The sequence below is a fragment of the Lentinus tigrinus genome (genome assembly GCF_003813185.1).
Source record: "Lentinus tigrinus ALCF2SS1-7 unplaced genomic scaffold L226scaffold_2, whole genome shotgun sequence".
NCBI classification, from domain to species: Eukaryota; Fungi; Basidiomycota; class Agaricomycetes; order Polyporales; family Polyporaceae; genus Lentinus; species Lentinus tigrinus.
The window spans coordinates 501,454-519,462 of NW_027137911.1; the positions used below are offsets into that span (position 1 = coordinate 501,454).

General features: G+C 56.4%; 9 protein-coding genes across 9 annotated transcripts in view; 4 read left to right on the forward strand and 5 right to left on the reverse strand.

Annotated features, from left to right (window-relative positions):
* The window catches only part of L226DRAFT_542108 (FSH1-domain-containing protein), a gene marked incomplete at both ends in the record, with an annotated part of 2,788 nt that extends 1,623 nt beyond the window's left edge, over positions 1–1,165 (reverse strand). Inside the window, 6 exons of the mRNA XM_067682105.1 lie at positions 282–355; positions 421–482; positions 613–890; positions 952–994; positions 1,051–1,084; positions 1,137–1,165. Of these exons, the coding sequence (XP_067541375.1) occupies positions 282–355; positions 421–482; positions 613–890; positions 952–994; positions 1,051–1,084; positions 1,137–1,165 (520 nt within the window). The remainder of the gene's footprint in view (positions 1–281; positions 356–420; positions 483–612; positions 891–951; positions 995–1,050; positions 1,085–1,136) is intronic.
* Positions 1,166–1,558: 393 nt separating this feature from the next.
* On the forward strand, positions 1,559–4,261 carry L226DRAFT_529263 (amidohydrolase). The gene is made up of 13 exons (XM_067679564.1): positions 1,559–1,708; positions 1,774–2,063; positions 2,121–2,313; positions 2,369–2,396; positions 2,450–2,830; positions 2,885–2,974; positions 3,031–3,179; positions 3,238–3,331; positions 3,387–3,469; positions 3,533–3,615; positions 3,675–3,690; positions 3,756–3,934; positions 3,996–4,261. The coding sequence occupies exons 2-13, from the start codon at positions 1,914–1,916 to the stop codon at positions 4,038–4,040; spliced, it is 1,491 nt and encodes a 496-aa protein (XP_067541376.1). The 5' UTR covers positions 1,559–1,708; positions 1,774–1,913; the 3' UTR covers positions 4,041–4,261.
* Positions 4,262–4,957: 696 nt separating this feature from the next.
* L226DRAFT_529264 (uncharacterized protein) lies at positions 4,958–6,093 on the forward strand. The gene has a single exon (XM_067679565.1). The coding sequence runs from the start codon at positions 5,023–5,025 to the stop codon at positions 6,034–6,036; it is 1,014 nt and encodes a 337-aa protein (XP_067541377.1). The 5' UTR covers positions 4,958–5,022; the 3' UTR covers positions 6,037–6,093.
* On the reverse strand, positions 6,083–7,570 carry L226DRAFT_120908 (DnaJ-domain-containing protein). The gene is made up of 6 exons (XM_067672198.1): positions 7,406–7,570; positions 7,323–7,344; positions 6,907–7,269; positions 6,377–6,852; positions 6,141–6,325; positions 6,083–6,093 (listed from the first exon to the last, which is right to left on the reverse strand). The coding sequence occupies exons 1-5, from the start codon at positions 7,523–7,525 to the stop codon at positions 6,176–6,178; spliced, it is 1,131 nt and encodes a 376-aa protein (XP_067541378.1). The 5' UTR covers positions 7,526–7,570; the 3' UTR covers positions 6,083–6,093; positions 6,141–6,175.
* A 158-nt stretch (positions 7,571–7,728) lies between these two features.
* L226DRAFT_529265 (1-acylglycerol-3-phosphate O) lies at positions 7,729–9,682 on the reverse strand. Its single transcript, XM_067679566.1, has 3 exons — positions 9,105–9,682; positions 8,621–8,973; positions 7,729–8,567 (listed from the first exon to the last, which is right to left on the reverse strand). Exons 1-3 carry the CDS (start codon positions 9,452–9,454, stop codon positions 8,188–8,190), a joined length of 1,083 nt encoding a protein of 360 aa, XP_067541379.1. The 5' UTR covers positions 9,455–9,682; the 3' UTR covers positions 7,729–8,187.
* A 741-nt stretch (positions 9,683–10,423) lies between these two features.
* Positions 10,424–10,886, forward strand: L226DRAFT_529266 (uncharacterized protein). The gene is made up of 2 exons (XM_067679567.1): positions 10,424–10,561; positions 10,613–10,886. The coding sequence occupies exons 1-2, from the start codon at positions 10,432–10,434 to the stop codon at positions 10,822–10,824; spliced, it is 342 nt and encodes a 113-aa protein (XP_067541380.1). The 5' UTR covers positions 10,424–10,431; the 3' UTR covers positions 10,825–10,886.
* On the forward strand, positions 10,875–14,029 carry L226DRAFT_549593 (uncharacterized protein; the record flags this gene model as incomplete). The annotated part of the gene is made up of 6 exons (XM_067682692.1): positions 10,875–11,042; positions 11,093–11,338; positions 11,397–11,729; positions 11,783–11,831; positions 11,884–12,830; positions 12,890–14,029. The coding sequence occupies 6 exons, from the start codon at positions 10,875–10,877 to the stop codon at positions 13,577–13,579; spliced, it is 2,433 nt and encodes an 810-aa protein (XP_067541381.1). The 3' UTR covers positions 13,580–14,029.
* Positions 13,871–16,640, reverse strand: L226DRAFT_121005 (uncharacterized protein). The gene is made up of 2 exons (XM_067672199.1): positions 14,183–16,640; positions 13,871–14,123 (listed from the first exon to the last, which is right to left on the reverse strand). The coding sequence occupies exon 1, from the start codon at positions 16,262–16,264 to the stop codon at positions 14,222–14,224; it is 2,043 nt and encodes a 680-aa protein (XP_067541382.1). The 5' UTR covers positions 16,265–16,640; the 3' UTR covers positions 13,871–14,123; positions 14,183–14,221.
* L226DRAFT_453300 (PLC-like phosphodiesterase) lies at positions 16,603–18,004 on the reverse strand (the record flags this gene model as incomplete). Its single annotated transcript, XM_067675116.1, has 8 exons — positions 16,603–16,802; positions 16,862–17,013; positions 17,081–17,379; positions 17,448–17,563; positions 17,617–17,643; positions 17,701–17,748; positions 17,821–17,899; positions 17,954–18,004. 8 exons carry the CDS (start codon positions 18,002–18,004, stop codon positions 16,603–16,605), a joined length of 972 nt encoding a protein of 323 aa, XP_067541383.1.
* Positions 18,005–18,009: the final 5 nt, after the last annotated feature.

The window sequence follows — 18,009 nt, forward strand, 5'->3', positions numbered from 1 at the left end:
AAGGCTGTGTTGGAGGCCAAGGGGGGCTACACAAAGTACTAGAATATTGGATTGGATCAAGGATCAGTGCCCGTTACAGAACTGTTTCCAGGAGGTGTGGTCAAAGATTGAATATTATCTCGGTCCAAAGTTATCGAAATCGCACATATTATATATCGTTGGAAAGCCAAGAAACACTGCAATTGAACGCAAATTGAATCATGTTAATAGGGTTACGCGTTACGGAGATATTATTAAAATAGCGCCAGAGCACAATTTCTGGAAACAGTTTTGTAAAGCACTGTATGTCGGCAGAAGGATCGAGTCGCAGAGCGGGCTCTTCGGTCGGAAGCCTGCAGCGGCTACGCAAAATGTCCTATAGAGAAGCAACGTGTTAGGGGCATTCATGCGCTGCCAGTGCATGACACTGTGACTACTCACACAGGCGGGTGTGGAGGCTTCCCATCAATCAAGAAAGGCGGGTAGGATTCCGGCTTCTCGAGCTACCAACGTGCAGGATGAGTCCTCAGGCAGTATGCACGCACTGCGAAAGTGCTCACTAAGGCTGCCATGAACGCAGCCATGGCTGCACCCTGGCTTGGTGTAACAAGTCAGCGGCCAGTATGCGCATACAGTACACATATCACCGTGTGCTAACCTGAACCCGAAGATACCGTCATAGCGGTCCTTGATGAGGACATCGCGGAGCTGCAGGATCGAGTCTTCTATCCCGATCGTCTTTGTGCGCGCCGCGTCGGCCTTCCACCAGCCTCTGGGTGCGAGTGCGGGATCAGAGTCGGTGGATGCCTCTTGTGCGCCAAGGTCGTTAAGAGAGGAGGACTCCGACTCAGTGGACCGGAAGGCTTCGGCGAGGTCTACGGGTGTCAATACATGGCACGCATCTATGAAGACTGTCGGAGAGGCCGTCCTCAGCGATGAGACTCGACAGCATAGATAAGCACATGGGTGTACCAAAGTCTATGTCCTTTCCGCATGCTTTGCGGAGAGCTCCCATCTGCCAGCTCGATCAGTATCATGTTTGCATTCCAAGCCACATTGATTGGGGCTTACTCTCTTGTTGAAGATGTTTGCGTTTTGGGCGTACCTGAAAACCCAGTCTTCAGACGAGGTTGGATTGTCCAGAGAACCTTTCCTACCCATGCAACATCAATATCTTCTTGACCATCGTACTCAAGCACTGTATCGAATGACGAATAGTTCGCGAATGGACTGTAGAAGAGGTAACCAAGTCACTCGGGCTACGGTGCGAGCCGAGTGCCGATGTTGAATAGACCTAATTGGAGCTTGATCAGTTTTACTGACTCCGCTGCGGTAGGCGCGCTGAGCGCTTATACCCGATTTGCGACTTCAACTTAACCGTTACTTACTCAAACTCTCCATACTGAAATCGACGTGGAATCCTCTACAAGCGGTGGATGGAAGAAGCAGATCCTCGTTTCACCAAGTTGACCGCTCTAGAGTTGTTCGCGATGCAGGTTTCCGACCATCCGAGTCCGATGTCGGATCTAGGTTAGCACCTACTAGCACTGCCGCCCACAGATGGCATTCATGCGGCATCCACCACTTGAACGTTCAACCAGGGCACTTTGGACCATGGGCGGAATAACCAGAGCTTGCCCAGGCCCCATCTTGTGCCATACGAGGCTCGCCTCCTGCTTCAGAATTCGGAAAGGGGACCCTCCCGGTGCACGCACTGCGTACGAAGAAGGCAAGTGTCGTTCCTGTGTTCCTACGGTCTGCGCGGAACGTTGGTCATCTGAAGTCCGTCGCCAGACGACCAGCCGGTCAAGTCCGCGCGGAGCTTGCGGCGCCCACAAATTGTTGATATGTCTCCCGAAGGTCGAAGGGACCTCCCTCATCACACCGCCAACGTCAACCACCTCCGGCGATATTACCACTAGCACCGAGCCAACATGTCACAACAGGTGTCACCTAAGAACGTTGTCGATAACGCGGACGTCCAGGCTGGCTGCTGGACCACTTTATTCGGGCTCCGCAAGAGATATGCTTCCAGGACGGCCAAGGCCGCTCAGCTAACACGTCAGGAAGGCGATGCTGAACTGGTACGCATGCGGGACACACTTTCAGGCTGAGCGCTCAATTTTCATGCTGACCTGCAGCCGTCCTATGTTCATTACGGACATGGCTGGTATGACTTCAACTACGACAAGAGTACAATCGGTAGCTTCCAGACGGAGATATTGCCGGAGTACAGTGAGGACCAAGGTATCTCGCCTGAAGTCCTACAGACCATTCAGGCCGAGTTGAAGGACCTCTCTGCCGAGCTGAGAGAGCTGAGTCTCGATATATGGCGTGAGTATCCGTCATTCTGAGATTCCGTCCAATGACTGACAGTTGGCTGGTCTAGACCATCCGGAGATCATGTATGAGGAGAAGTACGGTCGTCCCGCTCACTTCTATATGGTATACTCCCTTACTTGGCGTTCAGATACGCACATGACAGGCTCACGAAGTTCATGACTTCACATGGCTTCAAAGTCACGCCCCACTACCTAGGTCTCGAAACTGCCTGGCGTGCAGAGTTCACGCATAGACCCTCAGAGAAGCACAGGAATGCAAACACGGGCGAAACACGGGTTATTGGCGTCAACTCGGAAATGGACGCCCTTCCTGGCATCGGCCATGCATGTGGTCACAACCTCATAGCCATGTCCGGTGTTGCGGTATCGCTTGCGATCAAAGCAGCGCTGCAGAAGCACGACATGCCTGGCACAATTCTTCTCTTGGGAACGCCTGCAGAGGAGGCAGGCGGAGGGAAGATAACCCTTCTAGAGCGAGGCGCGTACAAAGAGATGGACGCTTGCATCATGTGAGTATGGTCTCGTGAAGTGCACAGATTCGTTAACCTCGTTCTGCCGCGCAGGAGTCATCCCACGGCTGGTCCAGACAATATTAGCGGTCTATGGCAGGGCGCTGCCTTACAACCGATAGAAGTTGAATTCTATGGTCACGGGTACGCATAGCATCGCAATCTGCGCTGTCCTGTCAGGTTTAACGCTGTGTTACCAGGGCTCACGCGGGCTACGCTCCTTGGGAAGCGCAGAACGCCCTAGATGCTGCATTTGTCGCGTATGCGAGTATATCCGCACTGCGGCAGCAGATTAAGCCAGACTGCCGTGTACATGGCATCATTGTAGGACGCGAATGGGTACCGAACAGTATGTCACAAACCCCCCGAGTCTGCGTGTGTATTGACGCTTCCATACCTCCTTCCAGTCATTCCTGACTATGCTAAGTTGCGGTACATGATCCGCGCGCCTACATACCAAGAACTCGATGCACTGCGTGAGCGTGTGAGAGCGTGCTTCGAGTGAGTCGTATAATTCTAAAGAGAAAGGCTTCTGTACCTGACAGGGCTCGTGCAGCGCTGCGGCATTGGCGACGGCATGCAAGATCGAAGTAGCGGTGGGCGCACCCTATTACGAAGTCCGGAACAACCAAGTCCTAGGTATTGTATATCTATACCCCTTATCGATCTTCTGCTGTACCTGATCACACCACTTCTACACAGGTCGAGAATATGCCAGGCTCGTCAGTGACATGTATGGGATGCGCACGGACAGAAGTAACGGAGCCATTTATTCGACGGACTTTGTGAGCTCAGGCTGTGTTCTCACTTGGTCAAGACACTTACGAACTGTGTTCTCTACCAGGGCAACGTGACTTATGGTGAGTCTAGCCGCTACTAGCTTCTCGCCAGTCCTCTGTCTCACCCAGTGTGCTCCGCCATCTAGCACTGCCTGCATTGCACCCAGCCTACGCCATTCCTACCGAGCCCAACGGGGCCAACCATACGCCACAGTTTACCAAATCGGTGGCGACGCAGGAGGCACATGAGGCGACCCTGAAGGTTGCAGCCGGTCTCGCAGCGCTGGGGTTCAAGGTCTTACAAGACGCAGACTTCACCGCGAAGGTGAGTGTTGCTGTGATAGGTCCTACTGGGGCGAGCACTGAAATATATTCCCAATTAATAGGTAAAGAAGTCTTTCGACGAATGGAAGGCTGGGAAGGGCGTATGAGACCCTCCTGCATGTCGCCCCCGGCTACGACAGCTAGTACAGCAATGCAATTTATCAATCGACATTTGGTGTCCTCGAGGCTTGTACGAGTACATTGAACCGCCTCCGCGTCTCTTAGACGACCCATGTGTGCGTAGTATACAGGCATGTTATCAGGTTACTATCTATCAGAAGGAGATCGTCTCATACTCGTACCCGGAAAATATGATACAATGTGGGACACACGCCCCTTCGGCGCATTACAGAAGTAGACGGATGACCTACAGATCTACTGTAGAGTCTATCCTCGATCTGCATAGCCCTACTTGGGGGCTATACGCGTCGACCTTTTCGACGCCGCTTGTGAGCGAATCGTGAGAGAATAGCACTCGGGATGCACGGAAGGCATCAGGCAGTGCACTCGGAAGCAAGTCTGATGACCCATATCGACCGAGCTTCGCCATGGAGCACACTTGTCATTCGGGTGACTTGTTCAGGCAGAACAATCACTGTTGTCATAGACAGCTCGAGTCGATGACAATGACAACATTTCTACGGTTGCGTTGACGCCCAGGGTGAGATAAAGAGAGAACAAGGTTACAGCCCTTTGCATATTAGTCTGGAATTCGCGACGCGCGGATCTTTGTTTGTCCCGAACAAACATTGCCTTAACAGGTAACAACCTAAACCTCGCGTGTTTTCCTGGAGGACTTCATGGGCGGATTTTGGCACGAAATTGAATCTAGGAAGGTCAGGGTGCAATTGTGTGTCACTTCTGAGCAGCAAGAGCCTCAGATATGCAGCAGGATCGGGGCTGGGGACACACTGGCTCGTGCCACCGGCTGTTTTCCCTTACCCGTTAAGGCAATATTTGTTCGGAACAAATAAAGATTCGCGCGTCGCGAATTCCAGACTAATATGCAAAGGGCTGTAAGGCTCTGACCACTCCAGATACACCTTAAACCCAACGGGGTCCCCTGACGTCTCTTTACCACAAACCACCATGGACTCGCTGAAGGCCCTCGTGCAGGATGTCAACCCAGGCGTTGTGCTCGCCCTCTATCTATCCCTTACCCCCGACATCATGCAGCGCGCGCAAGCCATCCCAGGCTCGGGCGTATTCTGCCTGGAGTGGCCCCGTTTCCTCGTGTCGCTTCTCACGCGGAAGAACGCGCCTCCCGCGCACGACTGGCCATCCACTGTCATCAATGTCAAGACTGGCTACGCGCGGACGAACCGCTCCGCCACCATCGAACACCTCCTCCAGAGCCACGCCAGCAAGCCCACCAGCCGCGGCCTCACGCTCACCTTCTTGTACACATCGCAACCCCCCGGCGTGCCATTGACAGGGGGTGACCTCGTTGGATGGAGCGCGCCCGCAATCATGCTGGTGCAGGTCGTGGGGGCGTCGATGTTTGAATGGGTTGGGGCGTCGCAGAGCGTGTCCCGACTCGTCAGAGCCGGATTGCAACTTTCCGTGCTGAGCGGCATTACTCTGGCCTTCCAGAGGAAGCAGGAGCTCTCCTCAGCACGCCCCGTCAAGCAACGCGAGGTCGTGTGTGTCACGAGCGGAAACGGGAGCAGTGACGCCATAGTCGTCGTTACGGAGCCCGGTGGCGTGAAGCTGGAGGACATCGCAGCCGCACGCACGGGCCGTCTCGGTATCGTGGCGAGCGTCTTGGTCACGCTGCTCCTCATGGCGTGGGCTGTCCTCCTCCTTACATTCACCACGCTCTCAGCAGTCGATGCATGGTGCGTGTTGGGCGTGTGCGCCCTCGGTACTGCCCATGCCACATACCTGGCTAGGACGTGGCGCGGCGCGGTAGGCCTCGGCTTCAAGTGCGCGGAACAGAAGACAGTCGTGCATGCCGACAAGGTCATGACGGCGCTGATGGCGGCGGAGGAGGTCGAGGATGGAGTTGGGCTGGCTTTGTTGCCTGTGTTCTTCCCCGGACCGCTGCGCCCGAAGGAAGAGGAGTGGTGGGAGGCAAGGAAAGGCGCGGCGAAGAGCGTGTAGTGTGCCCCGCAACGAAAACCGTATCCGTAGTGTTGATTCTTCCATATTGTATGCCTTCTGTCATCACTCAGTCGAAGACGCAGATCAAAATGTGTATCACATACAAAAGATTCTAGCCATGACATTCCTCCTGCAGGGCTTACTCTTCTTGTGCTTCGCGCTCCCGGATCTCGCGCTCAAGCCTTGCTCTCTCCGCCTGCCTCATGCGCATGAGCGTCAGCGATTCATAGTCAAGGCCGGGGACTTCAGTCGGTGCGCTAGGCTGTGGCGGGACCGCGCTTAAGTCAGGCTGAAGGGAAAATGTCAGCGGAGTTATGTGTGTGCAAACGTGAACACGTACGAATGTCGAAGGGAACGACGAAAATGACGTTTCCTGTGTAGGTGGGGGAGCGGTGGTCGTATCAGTTGCAGACCTGGAGTCGACGGTTGCGGGTGTTCGCAGTGAGTTGGGATTCTGCTTGGGGAGGTTGGCGTTCTTTGTAGCAGCACCGTCGCCACCCAGCTGTCCCATCTTCTTCAACCAACCTATGAGCTCCGGTTCCTTCCCTTCCGCCCAATCAACTTCGATATCTCCTAGGCCACTTTCAGGGCGGCCGCTGGCGCACACCGCCGCGAATGCGCCTCCGATCTGCTTGAAGGGCACGAGTGCGGTGACACGCTTGGGTTTCTTTGGGGGAGCAGGCTTCAGTGACAGCACGATAGAGGCGTCGTCAAGAGGACCGAATGGAGCGAGGAGTGTACTCAGACTCGACGCGTCAGTGACAGTGGGGTGTGCAGATAAAGAGAACTTGACGCGGACAGTGGTGTCCAAGAGACCTATTGGTCGTATGGTCAGAGAGGATTCAAGCTTGCGCATTCTTGAATACCCACCTAATGCTGGGGGCTCCATCCCAGTGCTCGTTGCCTGTTGTGCCTTCTTCGACAGCTCTTCGCGCTCGCGTTCCTTCCGCTGCAACTCCCGCTCACGCTCCTCCCTCAGCCGTCTCCCTTCCTCCATGATCCGCTCGTTCTCATGCCATCGCGCCTTCTTCTCTGCTTCCTTCTCCACCCGCGCCTTCTTGAGTGTCCGTTCGCGCTCCTCAAGGTCCTCCACCATGGTCTTGCGCTTCGCATCGTAGGATGCATACCTTGCTTTCCTGGCCTCCTTGATGCGCAGCTTGGCATCTAGCGCCATACGCCGGAGCGGGTCGAGCAGCAGCTCTTGCGCTTGATGGAGCTCATGGAACTTTCGTGCTGCAGAGCGAGTTAGCATCATCACCGGACAATGCATGAGAGGATGTACTAACCTGCATCCGGATTACCGCGGTTCTACAGACAACTATGTTATTCTCAACAGCGCTGCGACGTAGGTGACACTGTGAAGACTTACTCGGTCAGGATGGACCTTCAACGACCTCTGCCTGTAGGCTGTCTTGATCTCCTGCTCCGTGGCCTCTATAGAAATGCCTAGGAGGTCGTAAGGATTGACATCTTCGTCTGTAGTGGACATGTCGGATGGTTAGACGATGAGGTGGTGGTGGTGGCAGAACGAGGGGTGTGGCATAATGCACAAGCGCCGTGGAAGTGTACATTGTGGGCGGTTCCCAACCATGACTCTGCTGGAGTCTGTCCGACTTACCTGACTGCGTCGGGCCGCACCGCTTTGCGAATCGAGGGACTGAGGTCAAAATATGTCTCGTCCTGCATGATCAATTCTGACTCTCTGTTTGCGGTGAGAAACACGCCTATGTACCTTACTATGAGATCTACCAGCTTAACCACATTGACATACAGCGCTAACGTTGAACTTACGATGACCCAAAGGATTATGGTACATATGAACGAAAGAGAGCGACTAAAGCGACAATCCTCTGGATCGGAGCAGAAAGTAGGACGGATAGCCCATAGATGCTGAAGACATCCACCTCCTACTCGTACTTACATTAGGTTAACTCCAAAAAACCTGCCCAACGAGAAGATACCACAGTTCGAGGGTAAAATGCAGGCATATACGATGCACTTACTGGTCAACTTGGGTATGTAAAACGGTGTATACAGAGCGACGGAATGCCTCCAGGATAGCTTGGCACGCTTCCATTATCCCATTAATGAAGCAATCAATGTCTCGCTGCGTGCCCATGAGCTCCATTCTAGGATCAAACCTCTAAGGGATCAATGACCCTGACTCGGACGTCCAACAAGCACCATCCCGTCATCCTCCTCAGTCTCCGTCCCGTATTCACTGCCCTCCATCCTGCTATGGCTGAGCACAGGCGAAGACGTCACCGAGTTTTCTGACGTGTTCGTCGACGCGCGGCTCTCCGTCCTCGGTTGCTCGGGCTCTTTTGGTGTCGGCGCAGCCGGGGCAGGCGTGGGTGGAGCGACAGTGAGGGTGCTTGGGGTCGCCGCGGGTTGACTTGGCTTGGGTTCCATACCCGGGGGTGGGGGAACGGAAATCTCGCGCAGAGCCTCCACCATCATGTCGTGCACACGGACGGCGAGTGCAGGCACATCCGCAGCAGTCAGCCCGGTGGTGGGGATTGGCGGCAGCACTATCCGGGACGTCAAACAAGGATGCAGAAAGGTTGCAAATGATATGACGTACCCTTAACCTTCAAGGTACCGCTCTCGAAGACACCTTTCCTATACAACCTCCAGTAGTTCTCGCAGACGACCGGGACGATGGGCACTTGGGCCTGGATCGCGGTATGGAATGCACCCTTCTTGAAGGGGAGCATGTCTGAGTACGGGCGCATCGACCGCGTGCCTTCTGGGAAGAGCCAGAGAGAGCTATGACGCTCCTTCATAATCTCGCCCGCTGCAGTGAGCGAGCGGACGGCGCGGGCGTTGTTGCCGCGGTCGACGAAGACGGCACCGGCGAGGGTCATGAATTGACCGAGCAACGGAGACCACTGGAGCTCCTTCTTGGCCATGATGGATGCTCGGCGGGGGAAGATCCTATCGGTTGAAGTGCATGCATATGATTACAGGATGCGTGTGCAAGATTAGGAAGGAGGATATCCAGACCGCGGGACGAAGGCGCGTTAGGGCTGAGGGTCGGGAATGCGACGTGCACAGAGCGAACGCACCTCCCCAAGTACAGAATGTCGAGCATGCTCTGATGGTTGCCCACCAGCACGGACGGGCGCGTCTCGAGGTGCTCCTCTCCATCCACCACAAGACGGATGTCGATAACACGACTCGCGAGGTAGTAGAAGCTCCGCGCGACGACGTAGAACACGTCGAACCGGCGGCCTGTAAGGCCCATGCCAATCGAACAAATCACGCCCCATATGGAGCAGACTCCGAGGGTGGAGAGGTAGAGACCGATGCGGACATAGTAACGTGCGATGGGGTTGGCGTCCGCAAGCGTCTTGAGGGCGAAGACGGGGAGAGAGACGTAGACGAGAGGCTTGATGATGGTTGCCAGGAGAGACATGGCGGGGTGCCTCGTCGCCGACGACGATGGAGGAAGACGGGGCGATGGGGGCGATGGGGGCAGCAGGCAAAGCAGAAAACAAGAGAAGGCGAGCGAGAAGTGCACGCGCGCACGAATCAGGACAGACTGTGGCACGAGGTCGGAGTCTGAAGCGACATCGTCAGCGTCCGCCTCCGAGGCCCTTCCGTCCCGTGTTTCGCCACCATGTCCTCCTCCATCAAGCCTCCTCGCGGTATGCTCTCTCTTCCCCTCCAGTTAGCATGCGTGTAACGTCATGTTTCGTGAACAAGGCAAAGCTGCCCCGGGGCCTGCGCGGCCGCTCGACGCGTCATCTGCCGCCGGTTCTCGCGCCAAGCCAGCTATATCGAGCGTAAAGGCCTCCACTGCAAGTTCAACCACATCTCGGACGTCCGTTCAGACCAAGTCAACACGATCAAAGGTGCCAGATGCTGCGACGGTCAAAGCATCTCAATCGCGCGCGCGCGTCGAACCAGCCACGCGCGTGAGAGCCACAACCACGGTGAAGGGAACACATCTCGGTGCCGGAAAGAGTACATCCTCTTCTGCGCCTCTCTCCAGCGCGCCAAAGGTGCATGTGAGCAGGCTTTCTGAAGCATGTATCTGTCCTGACACGTCTGTGACACGTTGTAGACTCGTCCACAGGCTCCGGATGCACTGTCCAGCTCGGAGACTCCGGATGCACTACAACTCGCAGCGCAGTCTTGCGCATGGGCGTACATGACGTCTGGCATGGAGGAAGAGTTGAGGAGATCTGATAATGCTGCGCAGGCTGCCCTCAAGGCACGGAGAAAGGAGCTGGCTGCAGAGGAGGCGGACATCGCAGACAGCCGTACACGATATGAGGGGGAGCGGATGCTTGACTTCTATGACGAGTTAAGCGATCACAAGGTGCGTCTTTCCCTCGTTCACGAAGGCAATTGCATCATCTCCCGAAGGTCGCCGGGGAAGTAGCTAGCATGATTCGGCGATTTATTTCGCTCGAGAGAGTCGTTGGTGAGGCAACCACTGCAGGCCTACGACTGACATCTTTACCCTTGGACGATACCACCGAAGTTCAGCAGTACAATGCAGTCTTAGATCAACTTGGTGAGTAGGGAACTGGAAGCCGTCATTTCGCCGACATTAACATTGCTGCAGGCGGGTTGGAGGACGAGTGTCAGAACCTCGAGGTGGAGGTGTTGTCTCTCTGCAGCATGGTATCAAGTCAAGACGGAAGGCTTTCCGGTGTGCTTCATAATCTTCTCGATATCGTCCGGGGGCACGCAGAGAATGTTGCGAATGCGCAGAAGCTTGTACGATGCTGTAAGGAGAACTACCGGGTGGGCATAGGAACCCTAACCCTAGTCTAGTGTTGTCTGTACTTGGTCGAAAAATTGGATCTCGCGTCTTGCACTTAGCGATGAGTGCAGCCACCGTCTCAGAGCCCTTCCTCCTCTCGTCCTATCCCGAGTCGTCTGCCTACAAGAAACGCAGAGCAACGCCGCTCTATGTCTCGTTACCATCTGGCAGCGATGCGGACCCGTTCGTCACGATAGCCGTCCAGGGAGATGGTGTCCATATTCTCGATGTACGTACCATATTCCTCTCTTGCCTCGACAAGTCTCAACATGCCAGTAGACGTCGACGTTGCACCCTGCTGCATCGCATACTCTTGGACCTTCTACGTCCTTCTCGTGTCCTCCCGCAACGCGCACAAGTCCAGCCAAGGGCGGAGTCCGTACATGCACGACATATGCCATCCTCGAGTCTGGGCCGGATATGCAGCCAGAAGGGAAGGGGAAAACTGTGCTAGCATGGGAGGAATCTCTTGCGGGTGGTATGTCTACCAGCACCGAGAGCGACAAGAAGAAAAGGGTTGCAGTAGTGCGTATCGCCATATTTTCTCCGCATGACCATTTCGTGACCTCGCTTCGCTTTTAAGGCACCTCACCCCGTCGCACATATACACGCGCCAGACTATCTGCCTTCGCACGTTGTACTTGTGAGTGCGACAGGCGAAGTGTCCGTCGCGGATGCGGAGCTCGAAGTACAACGAACTTGCACTCCCCAAAATAACCAGCCTAGCACCTTGGTGAAACACTTCCTCTTCCCCGCCGCGTCATGTTCCTTCCTCCCTTCGTACACAACATCATCATACAGAGCCGTCTCCGTGTCGTTCCTTCGGAGCGGGGACGTGCTAAGGGTGAGTGTTGTCGGTGTTGCTGAGGAGAACGTAACGTACCTCGGCGAATGCGTAGTACCAACGGAAGAGACTGTGAGTACTCTTCCTGACCTCTACTTGGCTTGAGTGATAATCCATATATACAGGAGATACTCGACCTATCATGTAGCGACGCTGGCTTCATCAGCATCCTTGGTAGGTTTGCTCAGGATCCATCTGAATGCAATTGCTCATATGGTGTCTTCAGTTCCCTCAGGTTCTTGGATCGCTCTTTCCCTGACAACCTCACCATCCTCTTCATTAACTGTCAGCGAGGCTGCCGAGCCTCTGCGTCTACAAGGCCTCACCTTCATCAACGCTGCACGAGCATCCGAAGTCTCCCTCGCTGCACTCACCTCTTCCCACGTCCTTCTGTCCGCCGTCACCACAGGGTCTGTCCCAGAGATTGTTCTTCTGCTATGGGATCTGCGCTACGGCGTCCTCCTTGCACAACAAACTATCTCTGTCCCTTCCACTCTCCCCCGGCCGAAGAAGCAAGGCGCCATGCTCCGGCTCGTAGCATCTTCGACTACCCGCTCCACGTCGAGTGCGTTCTCCAAGGCTAGCGCAGTCAACCTGAATATAATACTCGTCCTCCTGCCGTCGCCCGACCGGGACCACCAGCAAGCAGAGACAGGCAACGCCGCACGCTCCACGGTTCTCGTCGTCCCGCTGACCGTCCCCGTCATCGCAACCATCGCTGCCGCAATGGGCAAGGCAAACGCCGGCGCACGTTGGGTCTCCATGAAGTCCGGTCGAGGTCAGGCCCAGCCTGCCCGTTGCGCACCCGAAATGAGCACAGCGGCGCGTAAGGCACTGGCCGAGATGAAGACGGCTGTCGACGGCAGTGCGAACGGTAGCACGATCCGGGCGGAGACTGTCTTTTTCGAGTATGTCCAGCAGCAGGGCAAGGGAAAGGGTGCCGCTCAGGGCGAAGAGCAGAGTACGCCTCTGGAGTACCCCTTCGTGCAGGGCGTTCTGGAGCTAGTGTTGCATGCACCTGCAAACACTCAGGGTTCCTCTGCGCACGGGAAGACGCAGAGCGCGGGCGCGTACTCTGCGAAGATCTTGAGGCATCTGCTGGAGAGCCGGACGGTCAGTTCGTCAATGGTTGAAGGCGGAGTCCTGCCTGCGCTGGCTGCGCGGAACGACTGGGTAAGCTCTTGTACTAGCCGACAGTTCTGGTCTATATGTCCTAAATCATTTCTCTGTAGGACGCAGTTGCACTCGCGATGCGCACAGTAAGCGACCTGCCTGAGGCCGACGTCATGGCACTCCTCACACAGGTTGTGGCTGCACACCACCGTACCTCAGTATCCGACGAAAACGCGATGGATGTCGACTCGGCGCCAGCATCCGCCTCGACGCCGACGCTCCCGATGTTCCTCGCCCAATGCGTCGTCTACCCCTACACGCCCGCCCTCCAGCGCACCGCGCTCCACAAGCACCTCGCCGACGCTGCAGACCTGACCGTCATCCTCGAGGTCCTCGACAAGTGGATCGTGCAACATACCGAGGGCGACGCGCTGCTCTCCGCCACTCCCCCCGTCACCGAGGCGTCCGAACCACCCCCACTGGACAAAGTCCTGGCGTTCGTGCAAACGCTCCTTGACGCCTCCTTCCTCGCGCTCCTCGCACATACGCCCGCGCACCGCCTCCTGCGCACGCTCGCGGGACACATCCAGCCCGCGCTGGCGCGTGCGAGCGAGCTGGAGCTGCTCTGCGGGCCGCTGGAGCCGTTCGCGCGGGCTGCCGCCGCGAAGGCGAAGGCGCAGGCTGAGGCGAAGGACGGCGGGGCGAAGGCCAACGACAGCGGGAAGGACTGGCGGCGGAAGAGGAAAATGGCGCACGAGCAGGCTGGGATGGCCGTGGGGCTGTACCAGGTCGAGGAGCTTGTGTTGTAGTGTTACTTGCATTGCGCACCATCTACAGTTATCGGTGGTCGCCAAGATACAAGTTGTTGCGTGCATTCAGACCAGTGGGCATGGTGTGACGACGACAGATGCAGATGCATTGGCATGCAAGAGGGTACTCGTACTACTCTACATGCGCGTGTGACGGCTGGGTTATATACGTTCGGTATGCGTGCAGGCGCAGTGTGCAGGGTATATCTGAACGTGCAGGAGAAGAGCAGGAAACAATGAACGTGGAAGGGTATGCGTGTAAATGCTATAATGATCGTGGCCAGGCAAGGTGTTTATTGCGCGTGAAGTGATACAGGATGTGCTTGAGATGAAGTGAAGATGCAGATGTGGAAGGAAATACGGGGTAGAAAGATGTTGTTCTGGACGGCGCAGGCCAAAGTGAGACGAGAGGAACAACGGGAGATAGAAGTGATATAGATAGATAGCGAGAGATGGTCGTAAAGCGTCAGCAGCATCATAATTCGTCAGTGGGATTAACGTATAAGTTATCCGATCCTATAACACCTCCAGAATGACAAGGCTGCTGAGAATAGACGCTTCAACACTCTCGTCCCAAACGACAGACGGACACAGAAAACTCACCTGGAGCCAACAGTATGCTCGCCACCATACAAACAGCCACTATGCACCCCACTCGTCCATAGTGCCGCCAAACCCAGGCCTCATCGCCCACATCCCGCCAGACGACACGCCCCTCGCGCTCGCATACGCAAACCTCTCCTCCGTGCGCGCCCGCCCTATGGTCGCCCCTTCCGCCCCAGCCGCGCCGAGCAACCACGTCGTCCACCAGCCACCCCTGTCCGCGTCACTATCGTCGTCTTTGCCCTTCCCCTTGCCCTTCGAGGTCCCGCCGCGGTCCCTGCTCGACTTGGACTTGGAGCGTGTCTTTGTGGCACGGAATTTAGACGAGGAGCCTTCTGGCTTGGTACTCGAGTACGACTCGGCAGGCTCGGCGAAGGATATGCGTTTGGGCGTGGACGCGCCTGACGATCCGCCGCTCCTGGTTCGCTCTCCTAGTCCAAACAGACTAGGCACGCTCAGGAGAGACGGCGATGGTGATGGCCCGACCGGAGTGATTGGTGTTGAAGGACCGGCGGACCGGTTCTTCATGGACGACTGTTTGGGAGGAGATGGCGCGCGGGTAGAAGTGGTGTGCCGTGGCTTCGTGAACAGTCTAGATATCGAGGCGGTCGCGTTGGATGTCCCAGACACCGGGGGTGCAATGGACGGGGATAACAAGGACGGTCTGGGCAGAGGTGGCACCGACTGTGTGGATGGCGCCTTGCCCTTGCCTGAAGATTGGGAGGCAGAGCGCTGCTTCTCAAGGATTTGGCGGAGAGACTCGACAGTGCGGTCAACATGGAGGGTAGCGGAGTCAGAGGATGTGGATGACGTGGAGAGCTCCTCGATAGGAGGAGTTAGGGGACGAGGTTGGCGAAGTGCGGGAGATCCGTGTATGGGTGTAGTAGAGCGTGAGCGGCGGATGGTAGGAGAAGAACTAGAGGATGCATCCAAGCGCAGCGCAGGCGGCGGGGACTTAGACACGCGAGGCCTCTTGACCGTCTTCGCGCTGCCGCTAGACGAACGGCGGCGGAGACTCGAAGAGGGTGGAGAGGAGGAAGCTGAGGTAAATCTAGGCATGACGTACGAAGCAAGCATTTCCGCCGCTTTGCTGTGGTGCTCTGCGGACGTTGTGGCGGGAACTAGCTCCTGTTCTGATGTACTCGGTGTATGCGCGAACCCTCCCTGGTTAGGGAGCGGTGTTGGTGGGGGACGGGAGGGAGCGCGTACACCAAGCGTTGACGGAAGGTTGATCAGGTCGGCCGCTTCAGAGGAGTCGATGTACATGGTGAGTGCGCGAGGGGCAGGTGAGACGAAGTGACTCCGATCGTGCACAGAGAGCTGCAAGTTGGTGGTCGACTGCGAGGGATGGTGCTGCCTGAAGTCCTGGGACGCTCTGCGGCGCTGACTCCTCTGCTGCATGCGCTCTGAAAAGCCCGAGGTGGTCGGGAGGCTCTGGCTTATAGGCCCATCTGCTGCGCGAGAACCTTGTTCACTCTCCGAGTCATCCTCGCCCCGTACGAGGCCGTCTACACGACGGGTGATCTCATCCAAATCGTCCATCCAAGCTTCGTGGGTATCTCTGTTACTCCGGATCCGCGAGTTGAGACGCTGCGCGTGTTCTTCCAGGTGGCGATCTGCGACGGAGTCGTCCGCAAGGACAGCCGATAGACTTGTTTGGGTGGACATGCTCGACTGGAGGAGCGCGTTGGACATCTCGAGCGCGTGGACGCTGCGTGCTAGAAGAGAGTCGAGATAAGGATCGTTTGGGTTTGCGACGCTTTGCTGCCTTCTGTGGTTGCTGCGAGAGGATGCCTGAGAACGACGTGCGCGCCGAGGAGAAACAGGGAGGCTTGGAGGCGGACTGGGAACGTGAAGAATTCCACTCGAAGAGTCGCAGTCGCTCGAATCTGTGTCTTCGTCGGCCTCCTCTGCACTGTCCGGGTAGGCTGGGGGCTGGTCTGAGGGGATCTCTGGGAGGTCTGGGTGCCGTTGGTCGGGCGGGGAGGTGTAGAGAGGAAGAGTAGACACGGTGGTGTCCGAGGAGAGACGGAGGGCGGAGAGTCGCTTGCGGTGGCCGCGGCGATTTGAAGGAGTGTACATGGCTGGGAGGATTGTCGGACGCGTAGGCGTCCGGACCCAGGAGACGAGTCACTGTCAGCGAGGGCAGGAGTGGTTATCAGGGCAGCCTGGTGGGGTCGACGGGAGACAGAGCGCCGTCCGCCGTCAGTGGCTTCTGCTGCTCCTGCCCGCGTCTGTTGTCGCGTGTTTGTCGCGCTCTCCCCGCCCGCTGTCTGGCCGCCGTGCATGTTCTACAACCTGTATGCAACGCCTCTGCAGCTCGTCTGCGTACAAGTACATCTATAGCTATGAGATCGTCTACCGTACAGCATCAGACTTAGCCTTTCATACAACCCTGAACCCACGCGAGTCACGCCCTATCAAGCTTTCACGGTCCCGGTAGCAGCTAGTGCGGCGCCTCCTTCCACACGATACTCATCTGACTTCTTCAACGGCCCTCCTTCCTTCTGCAGGATCGATAAAACCAGTCTCTGCCAAAACTTCCGCAGAGGAAAGTAGTACCGCGGCGACGTCCACAGGAACAGGCTGCTGTGCTCGGCGAGGATCTTGTCGTAATCCGCTGCGGAAGGAGGTCAGTGTCTTCGGTCCACATGGGTCCGCCTTGAGAACAGTACGTACTCCTGAGAGTCTCTCGCAGGTCAAGCCAGGTCTTTGTCTTGTCCGTGAGGACCACGTCCACGCCCCATCGGGTTGCCTCGATCATCTGCACGGGCTCATTCACGGTCCAAGCCATCACCCTCTTCCCTGCCTCTTTGCACTCTTGGAGGAACCTGTGTTCGACGGTCAATCCATATTAATAAACATCGCATCGTGCGTCACCGTCCCGAACACACTTACCTCTGCCCGTCCCAACTCGCGAGCACGTAGAAGTTGATCGAGAAGACTTCGCAGCTATCCCAGAAGAACTCCCTCGCGATACTCGTGCTCACGCCGATGAACGACCGCTTGCAGTACGGCAAGATGTTCTTCGCGTACGGAATGAACCGCGGATGCCACAGGCCAAGCAGTATACGCGGCGCTAGGTCCGTTTCCCAATTTGGCTGCTCAGCGATAGTTTCGTGCATCAAGGTGAACAGGTGCAGCGGCTCGCTGAACACCTTCACGTCGACGTTGAAGGTCGCATGTCGGTTCTCTGGCTGCGTATACAATGGCATATCGAGTTAGCATTCCGTTAACTCAAAACTTAAAAGACTTCGGAACATACCCTCATAAGCAGTTCGACAGTCTCCGCAAAGGTAGGAATGGATTGTTCTGGTTTGGCCGTCGTTCGGAGGTGTTGCATGCCGTCCGAGCCATACCAATTCTGCTCCTTGATCTTTCCTGCAAGAGAAGTTTAATACGCAAGTTCCTGACGGCCTGTCTGAAAGACTGACCCTTGCCATTCGTTGTCCTCTCCAGTGCTGCGTGTAGAAGTAAGCACACGTACTCGCGGCGATGCGGAGACGGTGAGAACGCACTTGGGTCGTGGAACATAAGCACTACATCATCTCGCGAGACGTGCACATCTGACCACGGCAAGAACTTTGCGTCAGCGTCCGGCATTTATCCTGAGCGCTCAGCGGCGCCGCGTCACGTACCGCTCTCAATACCCTCTGCGCCGTCTCGTATGGCGCGCTCAAAGCTCGCGAGCGTGTTCTCTGGGAACACTGCTGAGGCCTGAATTGCGGGATCAGGAGGTATAGCGACCAAGAAGCGTACTGAATAACTCACTCCTCTATGGCCCCAGCACTCCGGCAACTTCCTCGTTGATGATGACGACATATTCG

Excerpts from the sequence above, each read along its gene's own strand:
- L226DRAFT_120908 (XM_067672198.1), bottom strand. The coding sequence starts at position 7,525 with ATGTCCACTACAGACGAAGATGTCAATCCTTACGACCTCCTAGGCATT. Across the intron at positions 7,345-7,405 it reads TGAAGGTCCATCCTGACCGA|AACCGCGGTAATCCGGATGC; the intron begins GTAAGTCTTCAC and ends AGTTGTCTGTAG. Across the intron at positions 6,853-6,906 it reads GATGGAGCCCCCAGCATTAG|GTCTCTTGGACACCACTGTC; the intron begins GTGGGTATTCAA and ends TACGACCAATAG.
- L226DRAFT_529264 (XM_067679565.1), top strand. The coding sequence starts at position 5,023 with ATGGACTCGCTGAAGGCCCTCGTGCAGGATGTCAACCCAGGCGTTGTG.
- L226DRAFT_529265 (XM_067679566.1), bottom strand. The coding sequence starts at position 9,454 with ATGTCTCTCCTGGCAACCATCATCAAGCCTCTCGTCTACGTCTCTCTC. Across the intron at positions 8,974-9,104 it reads GACATTCTGTACTTGGGGAG|GATCTTCCCCCGCCGAGCAT; the intron begins GTGCGTTCGCTC and ends TTCAACCGATAG. Across the intron at positions 8,568-8,620 it reads CGGTACCTTGAAGGTTAAGG|TGCTGCCGCCAATCCCCACC; the intron begins GTACGTCATATC and ends CGTCCCGGATAG.
- L226DRAFT_529263 (XM_067679564.1), top strand. The coding sequence starts at position 1,914 with ATGTCACAACAGGTGTCACCTAAGAACGTTGTCGATAACGCGGACGTC. Across the intron at positions 2,314-2,368 it reads GCTGAGTCTCGATATATGGC|ACCATCCGGAGATCATGTAT; the intron begins GTGAGTATCCGT and ends TGGCTGGTCTAG. Across the intron at positions 3,470-3,532 it reads CCGGAACAACCAAGTCCTAG|GTCGAGAATATGCCAGGCTC; the intron begins GTATTGTATATC and ends ACTTCTACACAG.
- L226DRAFT_121005 (XM_067672199.1), bottom strand. The coding sequence starts at position 16,264 with ATGTACACTCCTTCAAATCGCCGCGGCCACCGCAAGCGACTCTCCGCC.
- L226DRAFT_529266 (XM_067679567.1), top strand. The coding sequence starts at position 10,432 with ATGATTCGGCGATTTATTTCGCTCGAGAGAGTCGTTGGTGAGGCAACC. Across the intron at positions 10,562-10,612 it reads TGCAGTCTTAGATCAACTTG|GCGGGTTGGAGGACGAGTGT; the intron begins GTGAGTAGGGAA and ends ACATTGCTGCAG.